The sequence below is a fragment of the Megalobrama amblycephala genome, linkage group LG16 (assembly GCF_018812025.1).
Source record: "Megalobrama amblycephala isolate DHTTF-2021 linkage group LG16, ASM1881202v1, whole genome shotgun sequence".
Lineage (NCBI taxonomy): Eukaryota > Metazoa > Chordata > Actinopteri > Cypriniformes > Xenocyprididae > Megalobrama > Megalobrama amblycephala.
In genome coordinates, this window is record NC_063059.1 from 6,751,720 (window position 1) to 6,773,690 (window position 21,971).

At 43.6% G+C, this 21,971-nt stretch overlaps 1 protein-coding gene across 1 annotated transcript; it reads left to right on the forward strand.

Annotated features, from left to right (window-relative positions):
• Window positions 1-2,296: 2,296 nt before the first annotated feature.
• On the forward strand, window positions 2,297-15,301 carry LOC125248225 (C3a anaphylatoxin chemotactic receptor-like). Its single transcript, XM_048159953.1, has 3 exons — window positions 2,297-2,793; window positions 6,740-7,011; window positions 14,402-15,301. Exons 1-3 carry the CDS (start codon window positions 2,297-2,299, stop codon window positions 15,010-15,012), a joined length of 1,380 nt encoding a protein of 459 aa, XP_048015910.1. The 3' UTR covers window positions 15,013-15,301.
• The last annotated feature ends 6,670 nt before the right edge of the window (window positions 15,302-21,971 follow it).

A 21,971-nucleotide genomic window follows, 5' to 3' on the forward strand; every position in this document is an offset into this window, starting at 1 on the left:
TAATGTGTTTATATATATCTGGAGGGAACTGAGCAGACGGGAGTTTCCCTTTCTCTCTTTCCCTATAATACCTTGCAAACTATTACGAGCTATAATTCTCTTTGTATTCTAATATATTCAGCCTGTCATTTTTGACTGTTTTGGGCTGCATTTAATTTAAGGATTAAATGAAATATTGAATACATTAAATTCTGAGGAATTTAAAGGAAAAGTGTGTCACCACCCTTGCTCCCCCGCAGAAAGCTTGGGGACCGGGACAGGTGACACAGCTGAAGTCTTTGTGAAGTAAGACAGATCTGCGGACTGTTATTATCACCAAGAAGGCTTCAAAGAGGTCCTGACATCTGTGGGCCAGGATCCATGAGGGCAGCCCCCTCCGGAGGGGGTCCGGTGTTAGAATATCTGACACCCATCCCCCTTTGGTGCCCTCAGGGGCCCGTTATGCTAACCCTGCCACCCAGTGTGCGTCAGGGCGCAGCGGTCTCCACCGACCCTCCGAGGAGAGCCGGTCATGACTTGATTCGTCTATTTTCTGCCGGTGCGCCGCTCCAGAACGTCGAATCAAGTGCTCAAAAACACCAGAGGCCAGTCTGGAGAGACTGGTTCCCTTAGTAAATTTTATGGCAGAATGGAAACTTCTACCGAATATATAAAAATGGGTGCTGCTCTTCATAGAAAAGGGTTACAGGGTCTCGCCCACCCAGATTCAATGGGGTCTTTCCCATAGTGGTGACCCCCGAGCAGTCTCTGGTTATGGAACAAGAGGTTATGACACTCTTGCGAAAAGGAGCTATAGAAAGGGTTCCTCCTCCCAGCAAGCTGTCAGGCTTCTACAGCCGCTACTTCATTGTTCCAAAGAAGGATGTGTCCTATCATAGATTTACATGTGTTAAATCGCTCAATATGAAAGCTCAAATTCAAGATGCTTACACTTAAACAGATTATCCCACAGATCAGGTCCGAGGACTGGTTTGTGGCGATAGACCTGAGAGAGGCGTACTTTCAGGTGTCCATCCATCCTTCTCACAGGAAGTTCCTCAGGTTTGCTTTCGGGGGCAAAGCTTACCAATACAGGGTTCTTCCTTTCGGCCTGTTATTATCACCCCGCACATTCACGAAGTGCGTGGATGCAGTGCTGGCTCCACTGAGACTCCAGGGCATCCGTGTACTGAATTACATAGAAAGTGATTCTAGCTCAATCAGAGCAACTAGCAGTTCAGCATCGAGATGCTGTTCTGTCCCATATGAAGAGGCTTGGGCTGAGGCTCAATGCCAAGAAGAGTGTGCTAGTTCCAGCTCAATCCACCAACTATCTGGGTGTAGTGTGGGACTCCACCACGATGCGGGCACATTTGTCTCCCGCTCGGGTGAGTGCCATTCTTATGGCTATGAAAGGGGTGAAGTTAGGCCAGTCACTCACTGTAAAACAGTTCCAGAAACTGTTGGGTCTGATGGCAGCTGCGTCCAACGTCATACCTTTTGGCCTTCTGCACATGAGACCCTTACAGTGGTGGCTCAGGACCAGGGGATTTTCCCCGAGGGGAAATCCTTTTCGCATGATCAAAGTCACGCGGCGATGCCTTCGTGCTCTGGCCATGTGGAAAGATCCCTGGTTCCTGTCCCAGGGACCCGTGCTGGGGACTTCTGGTCGTCGTGTAATGCTTACGACAGATGCTTCCCTCACGGGCTGGGGGGCGATCATGAGTGGTCGCTCAGCTCAGGCTCTATGGGAGGTCCATCAACTCTCCTGGCACATAAATCGGCTGGAGATGATGGCGGTGTTTCTAGCATTAAAACACTTTCTCCCAGACCTGAGAGGCCATCACGTGTTGGTCCGCACGGACAACACGTGGTGGTCTCATATATAAACCATCAGGGGGGTCTGCGGTCTCGCCAACTTTACTACTTGGCCCGTCGGATCCCCCTATGGTCCCTAGGGAAGCTGCTCTCTCTGAAGGCAGCTTACATCCCGGGGTATAAAGGGAGCAGACGCCCTGTCGAGGCAGGGGCCGAGGCCCGGGGAGTGGAGACTCCACCCAGAAGTGGTGGATCTCCTATGGAAAAATTTTGGTCGAGCGGAAGTCGACCTATTTGCTTCGGGAGAGTCAACCCAGTGACCACTCTGGTACTCCCTAACACATCCAGCACCTCTGGGTCTGGATGCCATGGTACAGACGTGGCCGAGGCTACGTCTGTACGCATTTCCCCCGATCGCCTTGCTCCCGGGAGTTCTGGAGAAAGTACGCCGGGAAGGGGTCAGCCTAATACTGGTAGCCCCGTTCTGGCCAACCAGAATATGGTTCTCGGACCTAGTGTCCTTACTAGACGGCTCCCCAATGGAGCTTCCCCTCAGACAGGATCTCCTGTCGCAAGCGGGCGGCTCGATAATACATCCCCGCCCAGAACTGTGGAAGCTATGGGCCTGGCCTCTGAGGGGGCCAGGTTCATAGATGCTGGTCTTCCAACTGAGGTTGTGGAGACCATCCTTAACTCCAGAGCTCCCGCCACGAGGAAGCTTTATTCCTATAAATGGAATTTATTTTCTGCTTGGTGCAGACAGAATAATATGGACCCTGTCCACTCTCCTATCAGCTTTGTGCTAAGATTTCTCCAAGAAAAATTCTCGGAGGGCCTATCGCCTTCAACCTTGAAGGTTTATGTCGCGGCTATCTCAGCCTTTCATGCTCCTCTTGAGGGTGGCTTCTCGGTGGGTCGAGACCCCCTCGTTACTCGCTTCCTCCGTGGCACACTGAGGTTGAGGCTGGCCTGGGACCTGGCTGTGGTATTACAAGGGTTAGCTGAGGCTCCCTTCGAACCACTCTCACTGTAAAACAGTTTCAGAGACTGTTGGGTCTGATGGCAGCTGCGTCCAACGTGATTACTATTGGCCTTCTGCACATGAGACCCTTACAGTGGTGACTCAGGACCAAGGGGTTTTCCCTGAGGGGAAATCCTTTTCGCATGATCGAAGTCACGCGGCGATGCCTTCGTGCTCGGGTCATGTGGAAAAAGCCTTGGTTCCTGTCCCAGGGACCCGTGCTGGGAACTCCTCGTCGTCGCGTAATGCTTACGACAGATGTTTCCCTCACGGGCTGGGGGGGCGATCATGAGTGGTCGCTCGGCTCAGGGTCTATGGGAGGACCATCAGCTTTCCTGGCACATAAATCGGCTGGAGATGATGGCGGTGTTTCTAGCACTGAAACACTTACTCCCAGACCTGAGGGGCCACTACGTGTTGGTCCGTACGGACAACATGACGGCGGGATGGTGAAAGCATTCCTTCACGCTAGACCTGGCTATGTGCCAGGGTCCCCACCAATGTCCCAGGTCCCATTGTACTCCAGGCCTTCTATCCTCCTCCCTTTGAGTCTTCGGATCAGGAAAAACTGAATCTGCTCTGCCCGTTGAGGGCTTTGGATGCTTATGCCCACAGAGCTGCCCTGTGGTGAAAATCAGACCAATTGTTTGTCTGTTATGAGTCCCCTAAGAAAGGGGGCCCAGCATCTAAGCAGAAGATGAGCAAGTGGGTGGTTGAGGCCATCTCACTTGCATATGAATCGGCTGGACAGCCCTCTCCATTGGCTGTTCGCGCCCATTTCACTAGGGGTATGGCGGCATCAAAGGCTCTGATGTCTGGAATATCCATTAATGGTATCTGTGATGCAGCTGGATGGTCATGCCAGCACACATTTATCAGGGTTTATACCCTTGATGTTGGCCCCACTCCGGGGTCTTCTATTTTGTCACTAACATTGGCAAGTATTTGAAGCTACGGCACAGTTGGGATTGCGTTCCCAATGCGTTGCCACGCAGCGTCGACAGTTCCCACGAAAGGGAACATCTCAGGTTACAGATGTAACCCTGGTTCCCTGAGTAGGGAACGAGACGCTGCGTCTCTTGCCGTACCCCCTGCATACTTGCGAGTGCTTGCTTCAGACTTATCCCAGAAGCTAGCGTTCTCTGCATCCGGGTATGCTTTATAGTTTCCTGGTCCGTGACGTCACCCGTCTCTGACGTCTCGCTACGCGATTGGTTAGATACATGAGTGCTTCAGTGACGACATCACGCAGAAGGTTCCCAATGCGTTGCCACGCAGCGTCTCGTTCCCTACTCAGGGAACCAGGGTTACATCTGTAACCTGAGACGTTTTCGTAATGCCATCACCTGTTAGTATTTTGACAGTCATTGCGCTTTGATTGACTATATGTTCATGTTGAATAGAAAACTAGTGCTATGTTTTGACAGAACGACTCGATTTTGAATCAGGTTTGCTGTGTTTTGATAGAGTTAGTATGTGTTGAAAAAGGTTTTTAGCGTTTTGAAATGTGGAGTTTGTGTTTATATAACAAAATGTGGTTTTGGGCAGAAAATTAACTGTTTGGCTAACTGTGTGATGTTTGTGTGTTGCTGTGTTAAGAGTTTAGAAAAAGTACTTTAAGTATTGCTAAACGCTTGTTAGCAATTGAAAAAAACTGTAAACTGGCACTTCTCTACATTCAGAGTCAAGCTGCAGCTTTCCAGTCTCTTTAGTACTGCATGCATTCTTTTCTCATGAGTCTCTTTGTCAGGTGCGTGGATGATAATGTCATCTGATATGTTCTCTACTCCATCCACCGTGGGAATCGGAAATCTCCCACGAGTGATTGCTGGTTTGCTTGTCTCATGTCCAAACACATCCTTATTTCCCCGTTTTCTTAGGGCACAATGACAACTGGGTTTAACCAAGGGGTTGCTCCATTGACTTTCTCAATAATGTCCATGTGGAGCAGCTAATTTTTTTTTCTTTTTCAACAGCCTCACTTAGATGGAACGAAACACATCTAAGGGGCTGTGCAACTGGACTCACTGTGTTGTCTATGTGCAGGCTGATTGTTTTGTGTTTAGTTTGCCAAATAGAACAATTTGGGGTATTGCTGTCTTATCATGGACATCACATCACTCACCACTAGCTCCCGTCCTCAGCACTCCTAATTTAACTGCTGTATCTTTTCCAAGCAGTGGCTCCCCTCTCTCGCACATAACTGTAAACTCTGCTTTTGTGCTGCATTTTCCGATTCCGATCTCACACCAGAAAACTAAGAAACGTACTTAAAGCTGCAGTCCGCGATTTTTCCTCTTTGTTGCCATCTCTGTTTGAAACATGCGATTGCAGTCATATGCGGAACAGTTATCTGTACGTGCGTTGTGCCTCGGCACAGCTCGTCAGCGCGGATGAATCTAATGCTTGCTGTCAGTCACCGCACCGGTGTGGATACTGCACTTCAGAATCACAGATTCTACGTCTTGAAAGTATGACCAATATAAGAATTTTCACTGGAAAATATCATCTGAACTAGTAAGTAACATGTCTGCCACTTTTGTTCTGACCAACTGAGGAAAAAAGCATTAGGCCTACAATAAATCGCGCTACCAATGATGATTAAATCTAACGATCGCTTAGCTCGGATCACGCCAAACCGTGCAAACTATTATTACTGTTATATTGTTCTCAAATTGTTATTGTTAACAACATTAGCATTGCGTGACTGTGTATTTAGTGTGTATTAGTGTTACCTGTAGATTTCAATTTCTGTAGTCACTCCACAGTCCAAAGTCTTTTGCTTTTTGGCTACGGGTGAATCTCCAATTGATGCTGCATGCTCAAATTTCCTGTGGAAATCCGCCATGTCGCTCTTATTATAAAACATTATTACAAGCTTACTGTTGTGAATCGAGACAAGATAATTAGATAGTTTTGAACATTGGCTGGTTATGTACTTGCTCAAAAATTGATTTTGGATAATTTTTAACCAAAAAAAGTTGCGGACTGCAGCTTTAATTAAAAATAAAGAAACATGTACTGACTTATTATTTACTTATTATTTACAGAGAAAACTGGTAAGATTAATAACCTTTTCATGTCGGTACCGATAGCCTAGTGGTTAGTGTGCTGACATATGGCGCAAATGCGTTCACGGCGACCCTAGTTCGATTCCCGTCTCGAGGTCCTTTGCTGATCCCGCCCCCCTCTCTCCACCCAATGCTTTCATGTCTGCTCTCTACTGTCCTCTCTGAATAAAGGCACAAAAAGCTCATAAATATAACTTAAAAAATAAATAAGTAAATAACCTTTTCACTTAAGGCTCTTTTTTTTGTTTGTTTAAATGGTTAGCATTTTTACAGTTTCTGCATTATGTTGTTTATTCATTTTCCCTAAGTATTTTTTGTATTTCTTAAAAAGTATCTTTAGTTTTCTCACATTTACTTCCTTGATGCTTTCCAGATGAATTACGTTGTCTATAATTTGTTCCTTTAACAGTCCTTAAACATCACCTGAAGCACCCTATGTATGATGAAAATTATTTCAGTTCAGCTTTAAATGTTAAAAAAATGCTCTTTTACATATAGTTTAGCTAAAAATATTTTGGTTAATATTTTTTGTGTAAATTTTTTCAGCCTCTTCAATACAAATAGTCAATGAGTAAGTTGGCCAACATCTGTGGTTCTTACGACAGTTTCAGTTCTTACTTAACAGTTTCAATGAACAACATTTTGAAATATCCTGTTGCGGTTCTTAGCATTTCTAATGAAATAGGATAGATAAACAAGAAACATGGTTATTTTTTGTGTTTCTAGCCATTGCTTTTTTCTTTTTTTTTTTTTTAATTCAGACCAAACTGTAGCCCCATCCAATATGATGTCATCAACCAGCAATGCAGATGTCAGTGAATTCCTTAAGGAAAATATTTCAAATATTCAGTATTTTCCACCACTGTATAATATGTGTGTTTGGTGTTGCTGGCAATGGATTAGTCATCTACATCACAGGCCTCAAAATGAAAAGCACTGTCAATACCATCTGGTTTCTCAACCTGGTGGTAGCAGGCTTCCTATTTTCATTCTTCCTGATCTTTAATGTAATTCATGAATACCATGAGTTCAACTGGCCTTTTGGTGACTTAATGTGCTTCTTGAGCAGCCTGGTGACCATGTTGAATATGTTTGCCATCATCTTCCTGCTGACAGCGATCAGTTTGGACCGCTGCCTGTCCACCTGGGTGGTGCTGTGGTCAGGACCAAATGAACAGTCCTGAAAGCAATGATAATTTGCCTGCTTATTTGGTTAGCGTCAGTCGCCAGCAGTCTGCCTTTAGTCATCTCTCGGAAAACGCGTTACATTTCTGCACAACAAACACGGTGCATTAATGACAATAAGAAACATCTCGGTTACGTATGTAACCCTCGTTCCCTGAAGGAAGGAACGAAGATGTATGTCAGTAGTGACTGACGAACTGGAATCGGGATACAGCTTTGAGTAACTAAAAACAAGCCAATGGAATTGGCGTGCGATATTTGCATAATGTGCACCGCCTCCGACAGGTGGATATAAATAGGAAGCAGGTGCAATCAAACTCTGTTTTTTGCTGAGGAGACAGCACTCCTAATTTAACTGCCATTTCTTTTCCGAGCAGTGGCTCTACTCTCTCGCACAGGTACGGAGCGCGGATGGGACAGAGCAAAGCTAGGGCAGGGTCTGCCTCCTCCGAAGGCAGCACTTGCAGGTTCACTACCTGATCTCTGAAGGGAGTGGTATGAATCTTGGACACGTATCCAAGCCGGACTCTCAGGACAACGTGAGAGTCACCGGGCCCGAATTCTAGGCACGATTCGTCAACCGAAAATACATGCAGGTCCCCTACCCTCTTGTGCGAGCCCAATGCAACCAGGAGGACGGTCTTAAGGGACAGTACTTTTAATTCAGCTGATTGCAAAGGCTCGAAGGGATGACCCTGGAGAGATGTAAGTAAGTACCAGGGTGACATCCCAAGAGGGTACAGAAGGAGGGCAAGGCGGATTTAGTCTCCTCGCCCCCCTCAGGAACCTGATGATCAGACTGTGCTTCCCCAAAGACTTACCATCGACTGCGTCGTGATGTGCGGCAATAGCGGCAACATACACTTTGAGGGTGGTGGGAGACAGCCTTCGCCCCAAGCCCTCTTGCAGGAAGGAGAGCACAGATCTGATCGAGCATGATCGGGGGTCCTCTCTGTGAGAGGAACACCATTCAATGAACAGGTTCCACTTCAACGCATAGAGGTTCCTCATAGAAGGAGCTCTAGCGGAAGTGATAGTGTCTACAACCGCTTGCGGGAGATCACTTAGAACCTACGCTTCCCGTCCAGGGACCACACATGGAGTTTACACAGGTTGGGATGCGGGTGCCAGAGGGTGCCCTGTCTCTGAGTCAGAAGGTCCTTCCTCAGAGGAATGGGCCAAGTAGGTGCTGTCGCGAGGAGCGTCAGATCCGAAAACCAGGTCCGAGTGGGCCAATACGGAGCCACTTGCAAGACCTGCTCCTCGTCCTCCCTGACTTTGCACAGAAGCTGTGCAAGAAGGCTCACTGGAGGGAACGCATATTTGCATAGGCCCCAGGGCCAGCTGTGTGCCAGAGCATCTGTGCCGAGCGTGCCGGTGGTCAGGGAATAGAACCACTGGCAGTGGGCAGTCTCCGGGGAGGCAAACAGATCTATCTGTGCCTCGCCAAAGTGCTGCCAGATCAGCTGGACCACCTGGGGATGGAGTCTCCATTCGCCCGGAAGCGGAGGCTGCTGTGAGAGCTCGTCGGCTGCACAGTTGAGCATGCCTGGGACATGAATGGCATGAAGCGACCTCAGATGCTTCTGACTCCATAGCAAGAGATGGCCGCAGTGCTGTCCGAGCGGACCAGTACATGCTCGTCTGTCAACAGCTCCTGGAAGCGGCTCAGTGCAAGACGTACTGCTAGCAACTCGAGGCAATTGATATGCCAATGCAGTTGAGGTCCCGTCCACAGGCCTGACACTGCATGCCCATTGTACGTGGCACCCCACCCAGTGGTAGAGGCATCTGTGTGGACCACAACATGCCTGGACACTTGTTCGAGGGCAACTCCAGCCCGCAGGAAGGAAGGGTCTGACCACTTAGTGAGAGTGCGACGGCAGTTCGGTGTCATGGGGACATGGAACGTACCACGCTGCCACGCCCATCTCGGGACTCGGCCGTGGAGCCAGTGTTGAAGCGGCCTCATATGAAGCAATCTGAGCAGCGTGACTGCGGCTGCGGATGCCATATGCCCCAGGAGCCTCTGAAAGACTTTCAGTGGGGCTGCTGTGCAGCGCTTGAGCGTACTCAGGCAGTTCAACACTGACTGGATGCACACCTCGGTGAGGCACGCTGTCTGGGCGACCGAGTCCAGTTCCATACAGAGACAAGAGATCCTCTGCCCGGGGGCAAGTTTGCTCTTGTCCCAGTTGACCCAAAGACCCAACCGGCTGAGATGAGCTAACACCATGTCCCTGTGTTCGCACAACTGCTCCCGCGAGCTGGCCAGAATACGTGTCCTGCAGGTCGATCGCTGCAAACCAATGCTGGAATCCTCTCCCGAAGAGCAGAATCCTTCCCCTCCAGGTCGCCCGTCTCAGGACGTAACTTCCTCGATCATTTGCCACCTGGCTTGACTTGAGCGGGCTGGGCGCCGCGTCCGCGACCGGCTCCCTGCTGTTTGGCAGGTGTTGGCTGCTGCTTTGCCGACTTAGCAGGGGCGGAGGACGACGCAGGCGGGCACCCTCGGCGACGGGCAGACTGAGGCTGTGCAGCCGGCGGCAGGGTGGAGGCAGCAGCGGTCCGCCAGGGCAAGACATGTTTAATGACCTCAGCCTGCTTTTGGGCGGAACTGCTGGGCTATTTATATCCACCTGTTGGAGGCGGTGCGCATTATGCAAATATCGCACGGCAATTCCATTGGCTTGTTTTTAGTTACTCGAAGCTGAGCGCTCTCTAGCGATATCCCGATTCCAATTCGTCTGTCACTACTGACGTACGTTGAACGTGACTGAAAGGGAACTAGAAACATACAAGAGGCTGGTAGTGTGATATAAATGTGACCCGTCACGGAAACCATGGACACAAGTCGGCAGCACAACATTCGCGCAAAATGAGAAAGAAGCGTTTTTTTTTTTTTTCAAAATTTGTGATTTTCATTTTTTTGCAGAATCTGTTAGTTGAGATCACGAAGAAGCCTCTCCGTGTTTGAGATAGCAGTATTGGTATATTTAAAAGTGTACATTTTAAGTATGAAATCGGCTTGTTTTTCTGAGATTCTATCTCTCAGTAGGGGCGTGTCATTGTCTGTTTGTATTTCCTTACTGGAATCGGATACGCTGGCTTTTGTTTCTTTTGTTATTGCCGCCGCCCTCCAAGGGAAGCGTGGCTACTTAGTATGCAACGCCGGCTCTGCTGGATTCTTTAGCTGTGGAAAAAAGTGCCGAATTATTGGAGATTTAGAGGCAAACAGACGGTTACATCCACGAAGAAGACCCTGACAAAGAGAAAGTGTTCCCGAACGACTTATTTCATTGGAGGCAACAAGATCTGCAAGAATACTTTTCTGTTTCTTATGGGGTGAGTTTCCATAAACATCAAAGTTTGTCATTTGTGTTCATTCTAAGAACACGTACACGTTTTCTCATGTGTCTATTGTTATTAGCTAGCTCAGGACTGTCGTTTTAATTTAATTACTATAACGTGCTTTTAGATGGTAATGTTAGCATCTGCTATTAATTTGAATAACGCTTCAATTGCTTGAAGTGAATGATCCATGTAAACCTGCCTGTTAGCATTCTTGAATTGAATGTGATGCTAATAATTTTAGCCCGTGGTGGATAAAGTGCTACTTAATATTCTTAACAAGGATTTACTAACGTAATAGTAAATGTATCAGATTAACCCTTAAATGCATGACTGTTTCGCCAATCATTCTTACATATTCGGGTCTTTATCGACCCAGATCTATATCTAACATGGAAGGATCTCTACCTGTCGCGATAGTATAAAACTTCTCTGATATTAGAGTAACAATTACAGAAGAATAAAATAAAGCATATTTGTTACCTTTTGGAGCTTGAAAGTGCTCAGTTTGAGCAGATATTTTATGCCATCATCACTGTCCTCGTCAGAGCTCATTTCCCAGTAAATTCAGCAAATAATAGGCTATTTTTATGTTTGAGGTCACAAATATGAGCCCATTCGCAATCTCAAACGTATTCTCAAAACTATATAATTTTCAACATCTTCAAAATCAATATTTTGATCGCTAACAGCTTCACCAGATCCATCCAGTAACAGTTACAGTCATATCTGATTGCGTTCAGTACTTGCTCGCTGAGCCATTTCATGTTTTTCTTATTATTTTGTTTTCTGTCTGTCACATTGTGTATCAGACATTGCCACCTTGTGGAATAAAGGTGAATTACACTTATTCCGTCATCTAAGATTCAATTATTGTTGTGCAGAAAAAATATATGTACACTCATACACACCTCAGGTCGTTAGCGACCCTATACAATTTTTACAAAAAATGAATACAAAAATAGGCATTCTTTTATCATTTTATGATTTTTTTTCTTGTTATATTCTTTATAATAAATTAATTGAGGAATACCAAGAAGGTTGATGTCTAACTTTAAAAAATGAATGAGGAGGAGGGTAGTGAATGAGGTATGCATTTAAGGGTTAAATTCCTACTTAAGTAAAAGTATAACATATCCGTAGCTGTTATTAAGTCAAAAGTAAAAGTATGAAGAGTTTAATGTACAGGATTTTTTTAATCCTTTGACTCAAACCAGGTCTAACCACTAACTGAGGTCTAAACCAGGGAAGATAAATTAAAAGATAAATTACTGACATTTACAATGCACATTATCCTTTATTATTAATAGTGTGCAGTCCGATTTTTCCCGTTGCGTCTGTCGTTGCTATGCAACCATGCAGCTTTACAGGGGGTATGGCTTATCTAAATGAGATGTAAATGAGCCCTATTGTCACTCCCAGCAGGTGAGAACAGGCGAGAACTGCACAAGTTTTAGAGGCATTTTCTCTCTTTAGAGCTTTTTTGAGTGCCTACCTTCAAATGGCCACAACTTCTCCAAATATTATCAGATTTCCATGTTTTACACATCGTTGGAAAGCTTGGAGACTACACTTTCAGAATCTGTGAATAACTCAAAATGCCCCAGAACCGACTTGTGTCCCTACTTTCCGTGACTGGTCACAAATGTATAAATAGCTGACATGCATGCCTTATTAACAACCAGAAATTGGTAATTGTATTGTGTAGGCCTATTTGTAACAGTTATGTTCTATGTGTGGACTCTGTTGTTTTTCCTTGGGTTCCATTTCCTGTTTGTCACACCAAAACAACTTACATTGCCTTTAAGGTATATACATTTTTATCAATTCATGCATTCAGATTGAATTCTAGCACCATGCTCTACAGGAACATTCTGTCACAGGAATTGTTTTGCTGTAATTGGCCACTTCCCACTGTGATGCTGTAATCATTTCATCATGTCTGGTGATGGTCATTTTAAGTAATGGCAATTCAGCCTATGGATGTAGTATCAGGGTTTGCTGTCTGGTATAAAACCAACAATCTGTCAGCAACACTGAGAAGACATACCAAGATCAAGGCTCAGCTTTTCCCAGTGCATTAACAGCTCAAACATGGGTAAGAAATGAATATGTGTATTATTCATGTTTTTTAAACACCTCTCAGAACATATTAAAATGTTTAAGATACAGAAAATACATAGTGCCTGCTAAGACCAATCAAATCATAAATTATAATATAATATAATATAATATAATATAATATAATATAATATAATATATTCTTTAGTCTGTATGTAAATGTATCTCATGAATACATTTGCCATACAGTTTAAAATTTGCTCTCTCTCTCTCTGTTACTTTTTTAAATAATTTATAAAAGGGGGATATTATTGTTCAAATTAATAAAACATGACAATACATAATTAAGCACAAATGTTAGATTACAGAAGAGGAAAGTATTAAATAAACTTTTTGTGCGTGCAGTGGCATTTAAATATATAACCTATAACTGCTGGAATGACAGCATTGTAATGTTAGACTGAACTGCATTTGGTCTTCTTTATTCAATCTGTTTGCTTTCTGTATTGCATCTAAATATCAATTCACACAACACCAACAGACGTCAACAGACACTTCGTCGGGTTTTGTCGGATCAATGTGTTACCCCTGTCAGAGACTGTTGGCGTCTGTCAAAGATTGTTTTCGCCGTCTGAACACGCTGAATTGGATTTAGAATGTTTGATAAGTCAGGTGCTGTAATCTGGTGACTGTCGCCGTTGTTCTGCGTCTGTCAGTGCAGTGTGAATTGGTCTTTTTCCACAATTACACTGTAAAAACATTAAAGGGATAGTCAACCCTAAAATGGAATTTAAGTCATTATTTACTCACCCTGGTGTTGTTCTAATGCTGCATGTCCTTCTTTCTTCTTTCTACAAAAGGAGAATTATTAAAATATGTCCAGTTCGCGCTCATCCATAATGACAGTGAATAGTTGTTGTTTTTTTTAAAAAAGACATTAAAGTATTACATAATGTGCAAGCTTTTTTATAAAAGCTTGATGCTGGTCTCTATTCACTGCCATTATACAGTTTTTTTTTTTTTTTTTTAATTCTCCATTTGTGATCCGAAAAGAGAAAGGGTATTCGACATTAGAATAACACCAGTGTGAGTAAATAATGACTAAATTTTCATTTTATGATGAACTATAAAATCACTAATTTTTCACAATTTGTTATATCTTCTCACTTAAACTTAAGTGATGAAGTGACTGATTTCCACATTAATGACTGATTGCCACAGTAATGGCCACATAAAGCATGAGGACAATGCTAAATTTTCTTATTCAAAATTATAAACAGACTCTTCATACATGACAAGACAAAACATATCTTTAAACATGAAATCAGACAGCATAAATTATGTGAAGTACTGTTGTACTGTACTTTTTTTGTTTTTCCTCTCCTGTCGGTGTGTTTCATTTTGTTGTTGCTTCAGAATATTTGCTTAGATCAAGATTTAAGAACAACAACAAACAAGTTTTATTTTAGGCATTTTGGTGTGTGAAACTGCATGCAAAAATTATGTTGCACGTGAAACACCAAAATGATGCATCCGATACAGACCCAAAAGCAGCCTCACCTGTTTTCTCTTTCTTTTTTTCATTGTGTAGAAAACACAAGTTTTGGACATGAAAACTTGACCGGAGGCAGAACAAACAATATCACTTTGCAGCCTATGGGCTTAGGCTTTTAGATCTTTTTAATATGCATTTTCATTGTTGGTTTCATTGGAAATGGGCTTGTCATATTTCTGACCGGCTGCAGAATGAAGACGACAGTCATCTCTATTTGGTTTCTCAACTTGGCGATTGCAGACATCATCTTCATATTATCCATGATGATATTACCTTTTATTGGCTACTTTTCATCCTTAATGGACATTTTCCCCATGGTGATAACACTAAACCTGTTTGCTAGCATTTATTTTCTTGTAGTCATCAGTCTGGACCGATGTCTGTGCACATGGATGGTTGTTTGGGCTCAAAATAACCGAACTGTACTGAGAGCCAGGATCATCTGCGTGATTGTGTGGGTTTCATCCATCAGCTGCAGCATCCCTTCCTCCGTGAATGTGTTTCCTGCTAAGTTTCTGGTCACATATATATTTTTAGTGGGCTTTCTCATCCCCTTCCTGATCATTGCATCTTCACACATTGCTGTTGGAGTACGAATCAAACGACTCAAAATGGGGAAGCAGCACAGGTCGTACCGGGTCATTATCGCTATCATCCTGACTTTTTTCGTATGTTGCTTTCCATACCATGTTTGCAGTTTTTGTAAAATAAAAATGGAAAACTGGAGTGCCAGTGATGAAGAAGTATTTCTGACAGCAATAAAATTCAGTATCTATCTGGTTTTTCTAAACAGCTGTCTGAACCCCATTCTCTATGTGTTCATGTGTGATGAATATAAGAAGAAGCTGAAACAGTCTCTGCTGCTGGTGTTGGAGACAGCGTTTTCTGAAGAACATCTGATCTTTAAAGGAAGGCAGATACAAAAGGATGAGCAGAACAAGAAAAACACCTTTGAATTGTTAGATAAGTAGAAAAACTAAATGATTTTGACCACCATAACTATCCGTTTCAGTTCTGTGCCTCAGTTTTCTCTTGTTTCTCTGTTTCTGTTAGTCTTTATAGGTTACAAACTGTTTGATTAAGTGGTCACATGGTGTTTCATGATTCTTTGATTTGTTCTGTCTATTTCAGCTCTGTGTTTCTTTCAGTTCATTGTCAGTTCTGCTTCATTTTGTTGAAATTTATTCTCTGTTTCTTTTGTTAATAAAATACAGACTGCTGCATTTAGATCCTTTTCTCCTCATTGCAACCAATTTGTGACAATTGACCTTTTTTACAGACTGTGATGATGTTTTAACAGTCATCAGCATTGTAAATCCTGCAAAGTTTTATATATATATATATATATATATATATTTTTTTTTTTTTATTATGTACTTTTATAACACTATACTTTGTATTATATTACCTTTGCATCAAATTACAAAAAAACTAGTTAATGCTGCAGTGAATACAATGTGGAAGTGATGGTAAAATCGACATCTTTCTCTCTTCTGTTACCAGTTTCACTATATTTTTTACTCTTTTTGAAAGGAAGGTTGTGAAAACACTTGTGGCGGTTTTCTTTTGCTATTTGAGCAGATGGGAACACAAATATATATATATATATATGTATATATATATATATATATATGAAGACTTCAGATGCAAAAGCCTCTAAGTGCTGTCTGCAGTTTTCTTCTACAATAAGCATTTATCAAGCTTGTATGTTTAGGTTCAGTAATTTCACTTTAATGGCAATTAATAAGTCCTTTTCATTGCCATTAAAGTGAAATAACTGAACCTAAACATACAAGCTTGATAAAAATGCTCAATTTCAGATGACACTTAGAGGCTTTTGCATCTGAAGACTTCATATATATATATATATATATATATATATATATACATTAATGAAGCCTCTCATTCATCGCTATAGAAGTTTACCCAACTATGACGACTTCCACTTCTGAGAAACCCAGAAATGTGAAAAGGGTCAATGCTATTTAGATATTTTAGATTTTACAAAAACGTTCATTAATATGTGTATTTTTTATCATTATGTATTATGTCATTTAAAAAAAATAAGAGACTGCTGCAAAACTCTGGGTTCTCACGCTCTTTCTGAAAATTGTTGTGTTATTTACTGGGAACAAACCCATCAAAGATGGGTTTCTCAGGATTGCAGGTCAGTGGCATAGAAATTGGTTTAAATAAGGCTAATCTGATAAATAATGTTCAGTTAATAACATCTTGCTGGATATCTTGAGGATTTCCAATGTAGTTGGACGCATTGATGACACACGTATTCCCATCATTGCACCTTCTGAAAATGAAACTGATTACTGTATAGAATGGAAGGATGCCAGGTGAAAGTATAGTCTGAGATATATGCCATAACCACCACCACAGCTATTAAATAAAGACAAATTATTCACAATTTACTTGGTCATCTTTCCTACAAATACGAAACCAACAGTTATTCTTTTTCCTGTTGGAGTTTAATATTCTCCCAATACTTGGTATTGTGGCCATCTCCTCTTCATCTGTCAGTAGTGGTGATAGAGGTCCAACCCCCATTTTGTCTTATTTCATCATTCAATGTACAAACCCGATTCCAAAAAAGTAGGGACACTGTACAAATTGCAAATAAAAAAGGAATGCAATAATTTACAAATATCATAAACTTATATTTTATTCACAATAGAATATATACATAACATATCAAATGTTGAAAGTGAGACATTTTGAAATGTCATGCCAAATATTGGCTCATTTTGGATTTCATGAGAGCTACACATTCCAAAAAAAGTTGGGACAGGTAGCAATAAGAGGCCGGAAAAGTTAAATGTACATATAAGGAACAGCTGGAGGACCAATTTGCAACTTATTAGGTCAATTGGCAACATGATTGGGTATAAAAAGAGCCTCTCAGAGTGGCAGTGTCTCTCAGAAGTCAAGATGGGCAAAGGATTACCAATACCCCCATTGCTGCGGCGAAAAATAGTGGAGCAATATCAGAAAGGAGTTTCTTAGAGAAAAATTGCAAAGAGTTTGAAGTTATCATCATCTACAGTGCATAATATCATCCAAAGATTCAGAGAATCTGGAACAATCTCTGTGCGTAAGGGTCAAGGCCGGAAAACCATACTGGATGCCCGTGATCTTCGGGCCCTTAGACGGCATTGCATCACATACAGGAATGCTACTGTAATGGAAATCACAACATGGGCTCAGGAATACTTCCAGAAAACATTGTCGGTGAAAACACTCCACCGTGCCATTCACCGTTGCCGGCTAAAACTCTATAGGTCAAAAAAGAAGCCATATCTAAACATGATCCAGAAGCGCAGGCGTTCCCTTTCGAAGGGAACTCAACTCTGCATTTGCCACGCTTTGGGGAACGTCACACGTGACTCGTTGTCTGAAAACCAACTATCCAATAACTCCAATGCTCATTGGCCGGCGACAGCCTATGACGTCATAGGGGCGCGACCCGGATGTATAAAAGCGCGCCCGGGGGAGCAGTCATTATCTTTCGTCTTTCAGGGACTGCCTGTGTCTTGCCACTGTCTGTTCTCCATTTGATCTGTGAGTAATCTTTGAAAAAAAAAAAAAAACTATGTCTGAGGGCAAAAGTTTTAGGAAGTGTGCGGATCCTTGTCCGAGGTTTCTGACCCCGGAGGATCCTCACACCCTATGCAAACGTTCATGAAATGTGTTTATCTGTGTTCCAGGGAAAAATTTGACACTTGATATACATATTTTTCTGGGCGTTTTCTGTCTGAAGAGGAGCACGCATACACAGTGCTTGAGGGCACTGCTGTGTGTTTGTCTGTTGTTTACGCTGTTCTCGTTTGTCACTCTTCCCAAGGGAAGAGCTGTCTGCATCATTGCCTGTTGGTTCTGGCCCCTGTTTGTGCTGAGGCTTAACGGTGGCTGCAATCATAGGGCTCGCAGATGAGCTCGTTGGGAAGTTTGAGAAAGTTTTATTCTCTCTAACTTCCCCAGGGCGGGCGAGAACGAGTGGGTGACGATGACGTTCGTGTTTGACGTCATCGCGTCCGGCGGCGAGCGCTCCTCTGGCTGGTTGTATGCGAGCTGCTGTGTGTTTGGGACGCGCTTCTCGGCGGGCTGCAGCTGCCGGGAGAGCGCGTTAGGAAAGGGGCCGCGTGCGGACGGCTCGACGAGCGGTTCCTTTCTGTCTATTAATACGGCAGCTTCCATACTTTCCATTCCTTTTTTGATCTCCGCGTTTGAGATCGGGAAGGCATGGAAAAACCCCTAGCCATTCAGTTTTGTATCTGAACCCAGACAGACGGGAGGAAGAGAGAGTGAGATGGGTGATCGATTGTAAACACTGTTGCGTTTGTAATCGATTCCCCAGCTATAGGGTGATAGGGTATATGTGTGTATATATATGCTTATATACATGTTTGTGTATATATATGTGTATATATGTATGGACATATATCATGCTCAGATGCTTCTTATGGTCAGACTGATGGCTAGGCCCATAGTCATTATTTCTATCAGCCCGCTGTTTCTGTTTGATAGTAAGAGGATCTTTTAGGCTTAAAAGAACCTTAGATTCCATCCTTTCATGTAAAAAAGGAGCATTAGGAGTTTTTGGTTTTTGAGCCGCAGGAGGGTCTATATTTTATTCATTTAAAATAAGACCTTATTTTCCTGTATAGTTTTCTGAGCATGTAGTCAAGAAAATTAGGGGGGCTAGGCTAAAGCTAGGTTAGGTGTGTTATTTACATAACCTTATGTATACTATCCCTTATTAGGTTGCATAGTTCCTAGTTCTGGCCTCCTCCCGAGGGAGTTGTTAGGCCATATGCCCCTATCTAAAATCTGTGCACGTTCAGGATAACACCTTTGAACAGTCAGGCCGGTGGCCGGCCCATGATGAAGCTTTTTCTGTAGGCCCACCTTCTGGCTTGATAGTGAAAAGGTTCGTGAGGCTTATGGAACCGGGGATATCATTCTTCTCCTTTGAAAGAACGAGGAAGGAATCTCTGGTCTTCGAGCCGCGGGAAGGTAAGACAAGGTCTGATTTAATCGCTTAAATGTTCGACCTTGTTTTTATTCCTGTGTTATTTCCTGGGTGTGTAACAGTAAAAATGATAATGTGTTTTTTGGGCAAAAACTGGAGTGTTGAGACTGACTGAGCGAGCCACAGAATGGCTACTGTTCAGTTTTCTCTCTGTATGTTTTGCCGTTCGACTATTTTTCAGTATAGTTTGAGCTGGCACTCATCACTTCAGTTTATGCGTTTGTGGCGGTCCTAACCGGCCGCCCAGCGCGATAGCTGTGATCTTTGCTGTATTTCTTATTTGAAATTTCGAGGTAGAGATCAGGCTTATTATAGCACCTGTTATTTTGAATAGGCCTGTATGTTTTTGGCCAGGCTAGAACTAAGTGTATGTATGGTGTATGTATAAATAATTCCCATATGTATTTTAGTTTTTGGCCTTCTCCTGAGGGAGTGGCTGAATTTTTTGCCCAGATTATCCCATTGCTTATGTAGGTGCAACGATGAGTGTAACAGCTAGGTTTTAGACTGCTTTGTTAGAGACCTGATGCTGTTTCTCAGGTGGTAGGCCCTTATCTTTGCGTAGATAAGTTTATGCTATTAATGTTGCTAGGCCCCACTCTCTAGAACATTCATGCTGAGAGGAAAAAATATTTTCTTCCGAGCCACTTGATATTTTCAAGTTTGAGTTGACTGTGCCAGCATTTTAGCTCTGTCCTCTAAGGCTTGGAACAGATTTGAGAATCTGTAGCAATGATTTTATTTTTTCTCTCTGTCAAATGGCATGTATTTCAAAGTGTCCTTTGAGTTCTAGACGTTTGCCCTACATTTGGTATGAGCTTGATATGCTGCCACAGGTTGTCACCCGCTTATGATAGTAGGCCTTCTTAAAAGCGGCCTCTATGTAAGTGTTTGGTGAATCCTTTCCCCAGTGTTACTGAGTGCATCACCTGTTGGATTGCATACTCAGGGTAGCTAGATCACTTTTTGAGAAAAATTAGTATCTGTCAGCTCCCTTTCAGTTATCTGTTTATCAGCTATATTGCATATAACGGTGATTGTAGGCTAGACTGTTCAGCCTCCTTCTAGTTAGCAATAGTTTTATACTGCTGTGTAATAGATTTCAGTCTGCTCACATACTGTTTTTGGATTTTACACTGCTTCAGGCCCTGCAGCATGTTGTTTGAGGTAGCAGGCTCAACTAGCCTCCCTTAAGCCATGTTGGTTGTGTATGGTTCCCTTTAGTCACAGAACTTAGGGTACTTTGCCTGTTTGGAAAGTGTAGCCTAGCACAGGTAGCAGTTAGCGTCCCATAGTTAATTGGGTTAGAGCTGGTTCCCTGTAGCTTGGTTCCCTGGAAATTCACGAACTGAAGCCATGTGTCATTGAATCGGCAGGCCCCTTCAGGCCTCCTTTTTAGTTTACATGTTGGCACAGATTGTGTTTTTCTGTGCGGCTTAGGATGAGATGACAGTAGTGAAACCTTACTGAGGTTTGGTTTAGCCTATTGTTGCCTCTCTGAGTCGATGATTCTAGTTGAGCTAAGAGCCACCTAGTGCCTAGGTTGGATCTTTAGGCTCCTGGAAACGGCCACGAGACTTACGCCATGTGTCCTGGAGGATGCTAAGCCTGCGGGCCACCTTTTTTGGACACACTGGTGTTTGTTTTGGGTGTATTTCTCTCTGAGAACTAGTCATATACACTTTCGCTGGCCAGGGGCCCAAGTGGTAGATTCAACCCCCTCTTTTGCGGGTTGTTTACCTGGCTTGGGACCTAAACACTACCACGAGCTGATGCCACGTGTTTGTTGAGGTTATAGGCCTTCCAGGCCTTCCTTAATACGTGTTGGCGTACGCTGTACTCCTCTTGTTTAAAGAGTAAAAAGTGTTTTTACTGAGTACACTGCTTGTCGGATTGTGTTGGGTGGATTATTAAGGAGCATTGTGCAGCTTTCCTTGGCTGCCATGGAAGTTATCTGTCTCTGTACGTTAGACAGGTGTTCAGAAAGGCGTTTTACCATAAAACGGGTCGTTTTCTGAAGTGTACTTCTGTTGTCATGTTGTAAGTCCCTCCCGGGCCTCCATGATTATGTGCTCTTGGCATAGTCTACCTGTTAGGTGAGCTCTGCGCTTCCCCCTTGGGGTTGGGTTTGTAATAGTGCTTAGCTCCCTAAGCTGATTATGATGGTTGGGCCTTCATCAGGCCCCATCTTAAGAACCAGCCCAAGGCTGGTTTGTGCTCCCCTTTCAGGGTTTTCAGCGCACAGCCTCCTCAGTGCGTTAATTAAGCACTGGGTAGATCCTAGGTGAGCGGATTATCTCCCCTCGATATGAGGGTTCATAGCATTCAGCTGAGTTCTGCTCTCCAGGATGCCCGTCTCTACGCGTGGGTCTGAGCTGGTTTCTGCCTTTCTGCAGTCACTCTTACCTATTTTCTTCTTGAAGAATGCATTCTAGAGGCTCTGTATTCAGACAGGGTTGGCCTGGACTAAGTCTGTTCCCCTAGAAGACCAGGTCGGCCTCCCTGGTGGCAATGAGGGTGACCCCGTTCCCCTCAAGAGTGGCTGGCCGAGGTTCCCTTTGGTTCCTTGGCCACATTCCCTTAAAGGGACCACTTTTTCCTTCGGGAAAGTGGGTCCCGGACGCCTTAGCGATTTCTTTCGGCTCTATTTGTTAAAAGAGAAAGGTAGAAGCCTTTTGGAAGTTCAGCTTGGGCTGTTGGCCAAAGGGAATGCTGTCACTGACAGCCTGGTGTGACCCGAGGGGGAGTTGCTGAGCAGTTCGAGAACTGCTTTGAGACCTTTGTTTCAGCCATATTTTTTGGCAGGCACTCTCCTCAATCATGGCGGCGTTGGTATATCGTTCCCCAAAGCGTGGCAAACGCAGAGTTGAGTTCCCTTCGAAAGGGAAC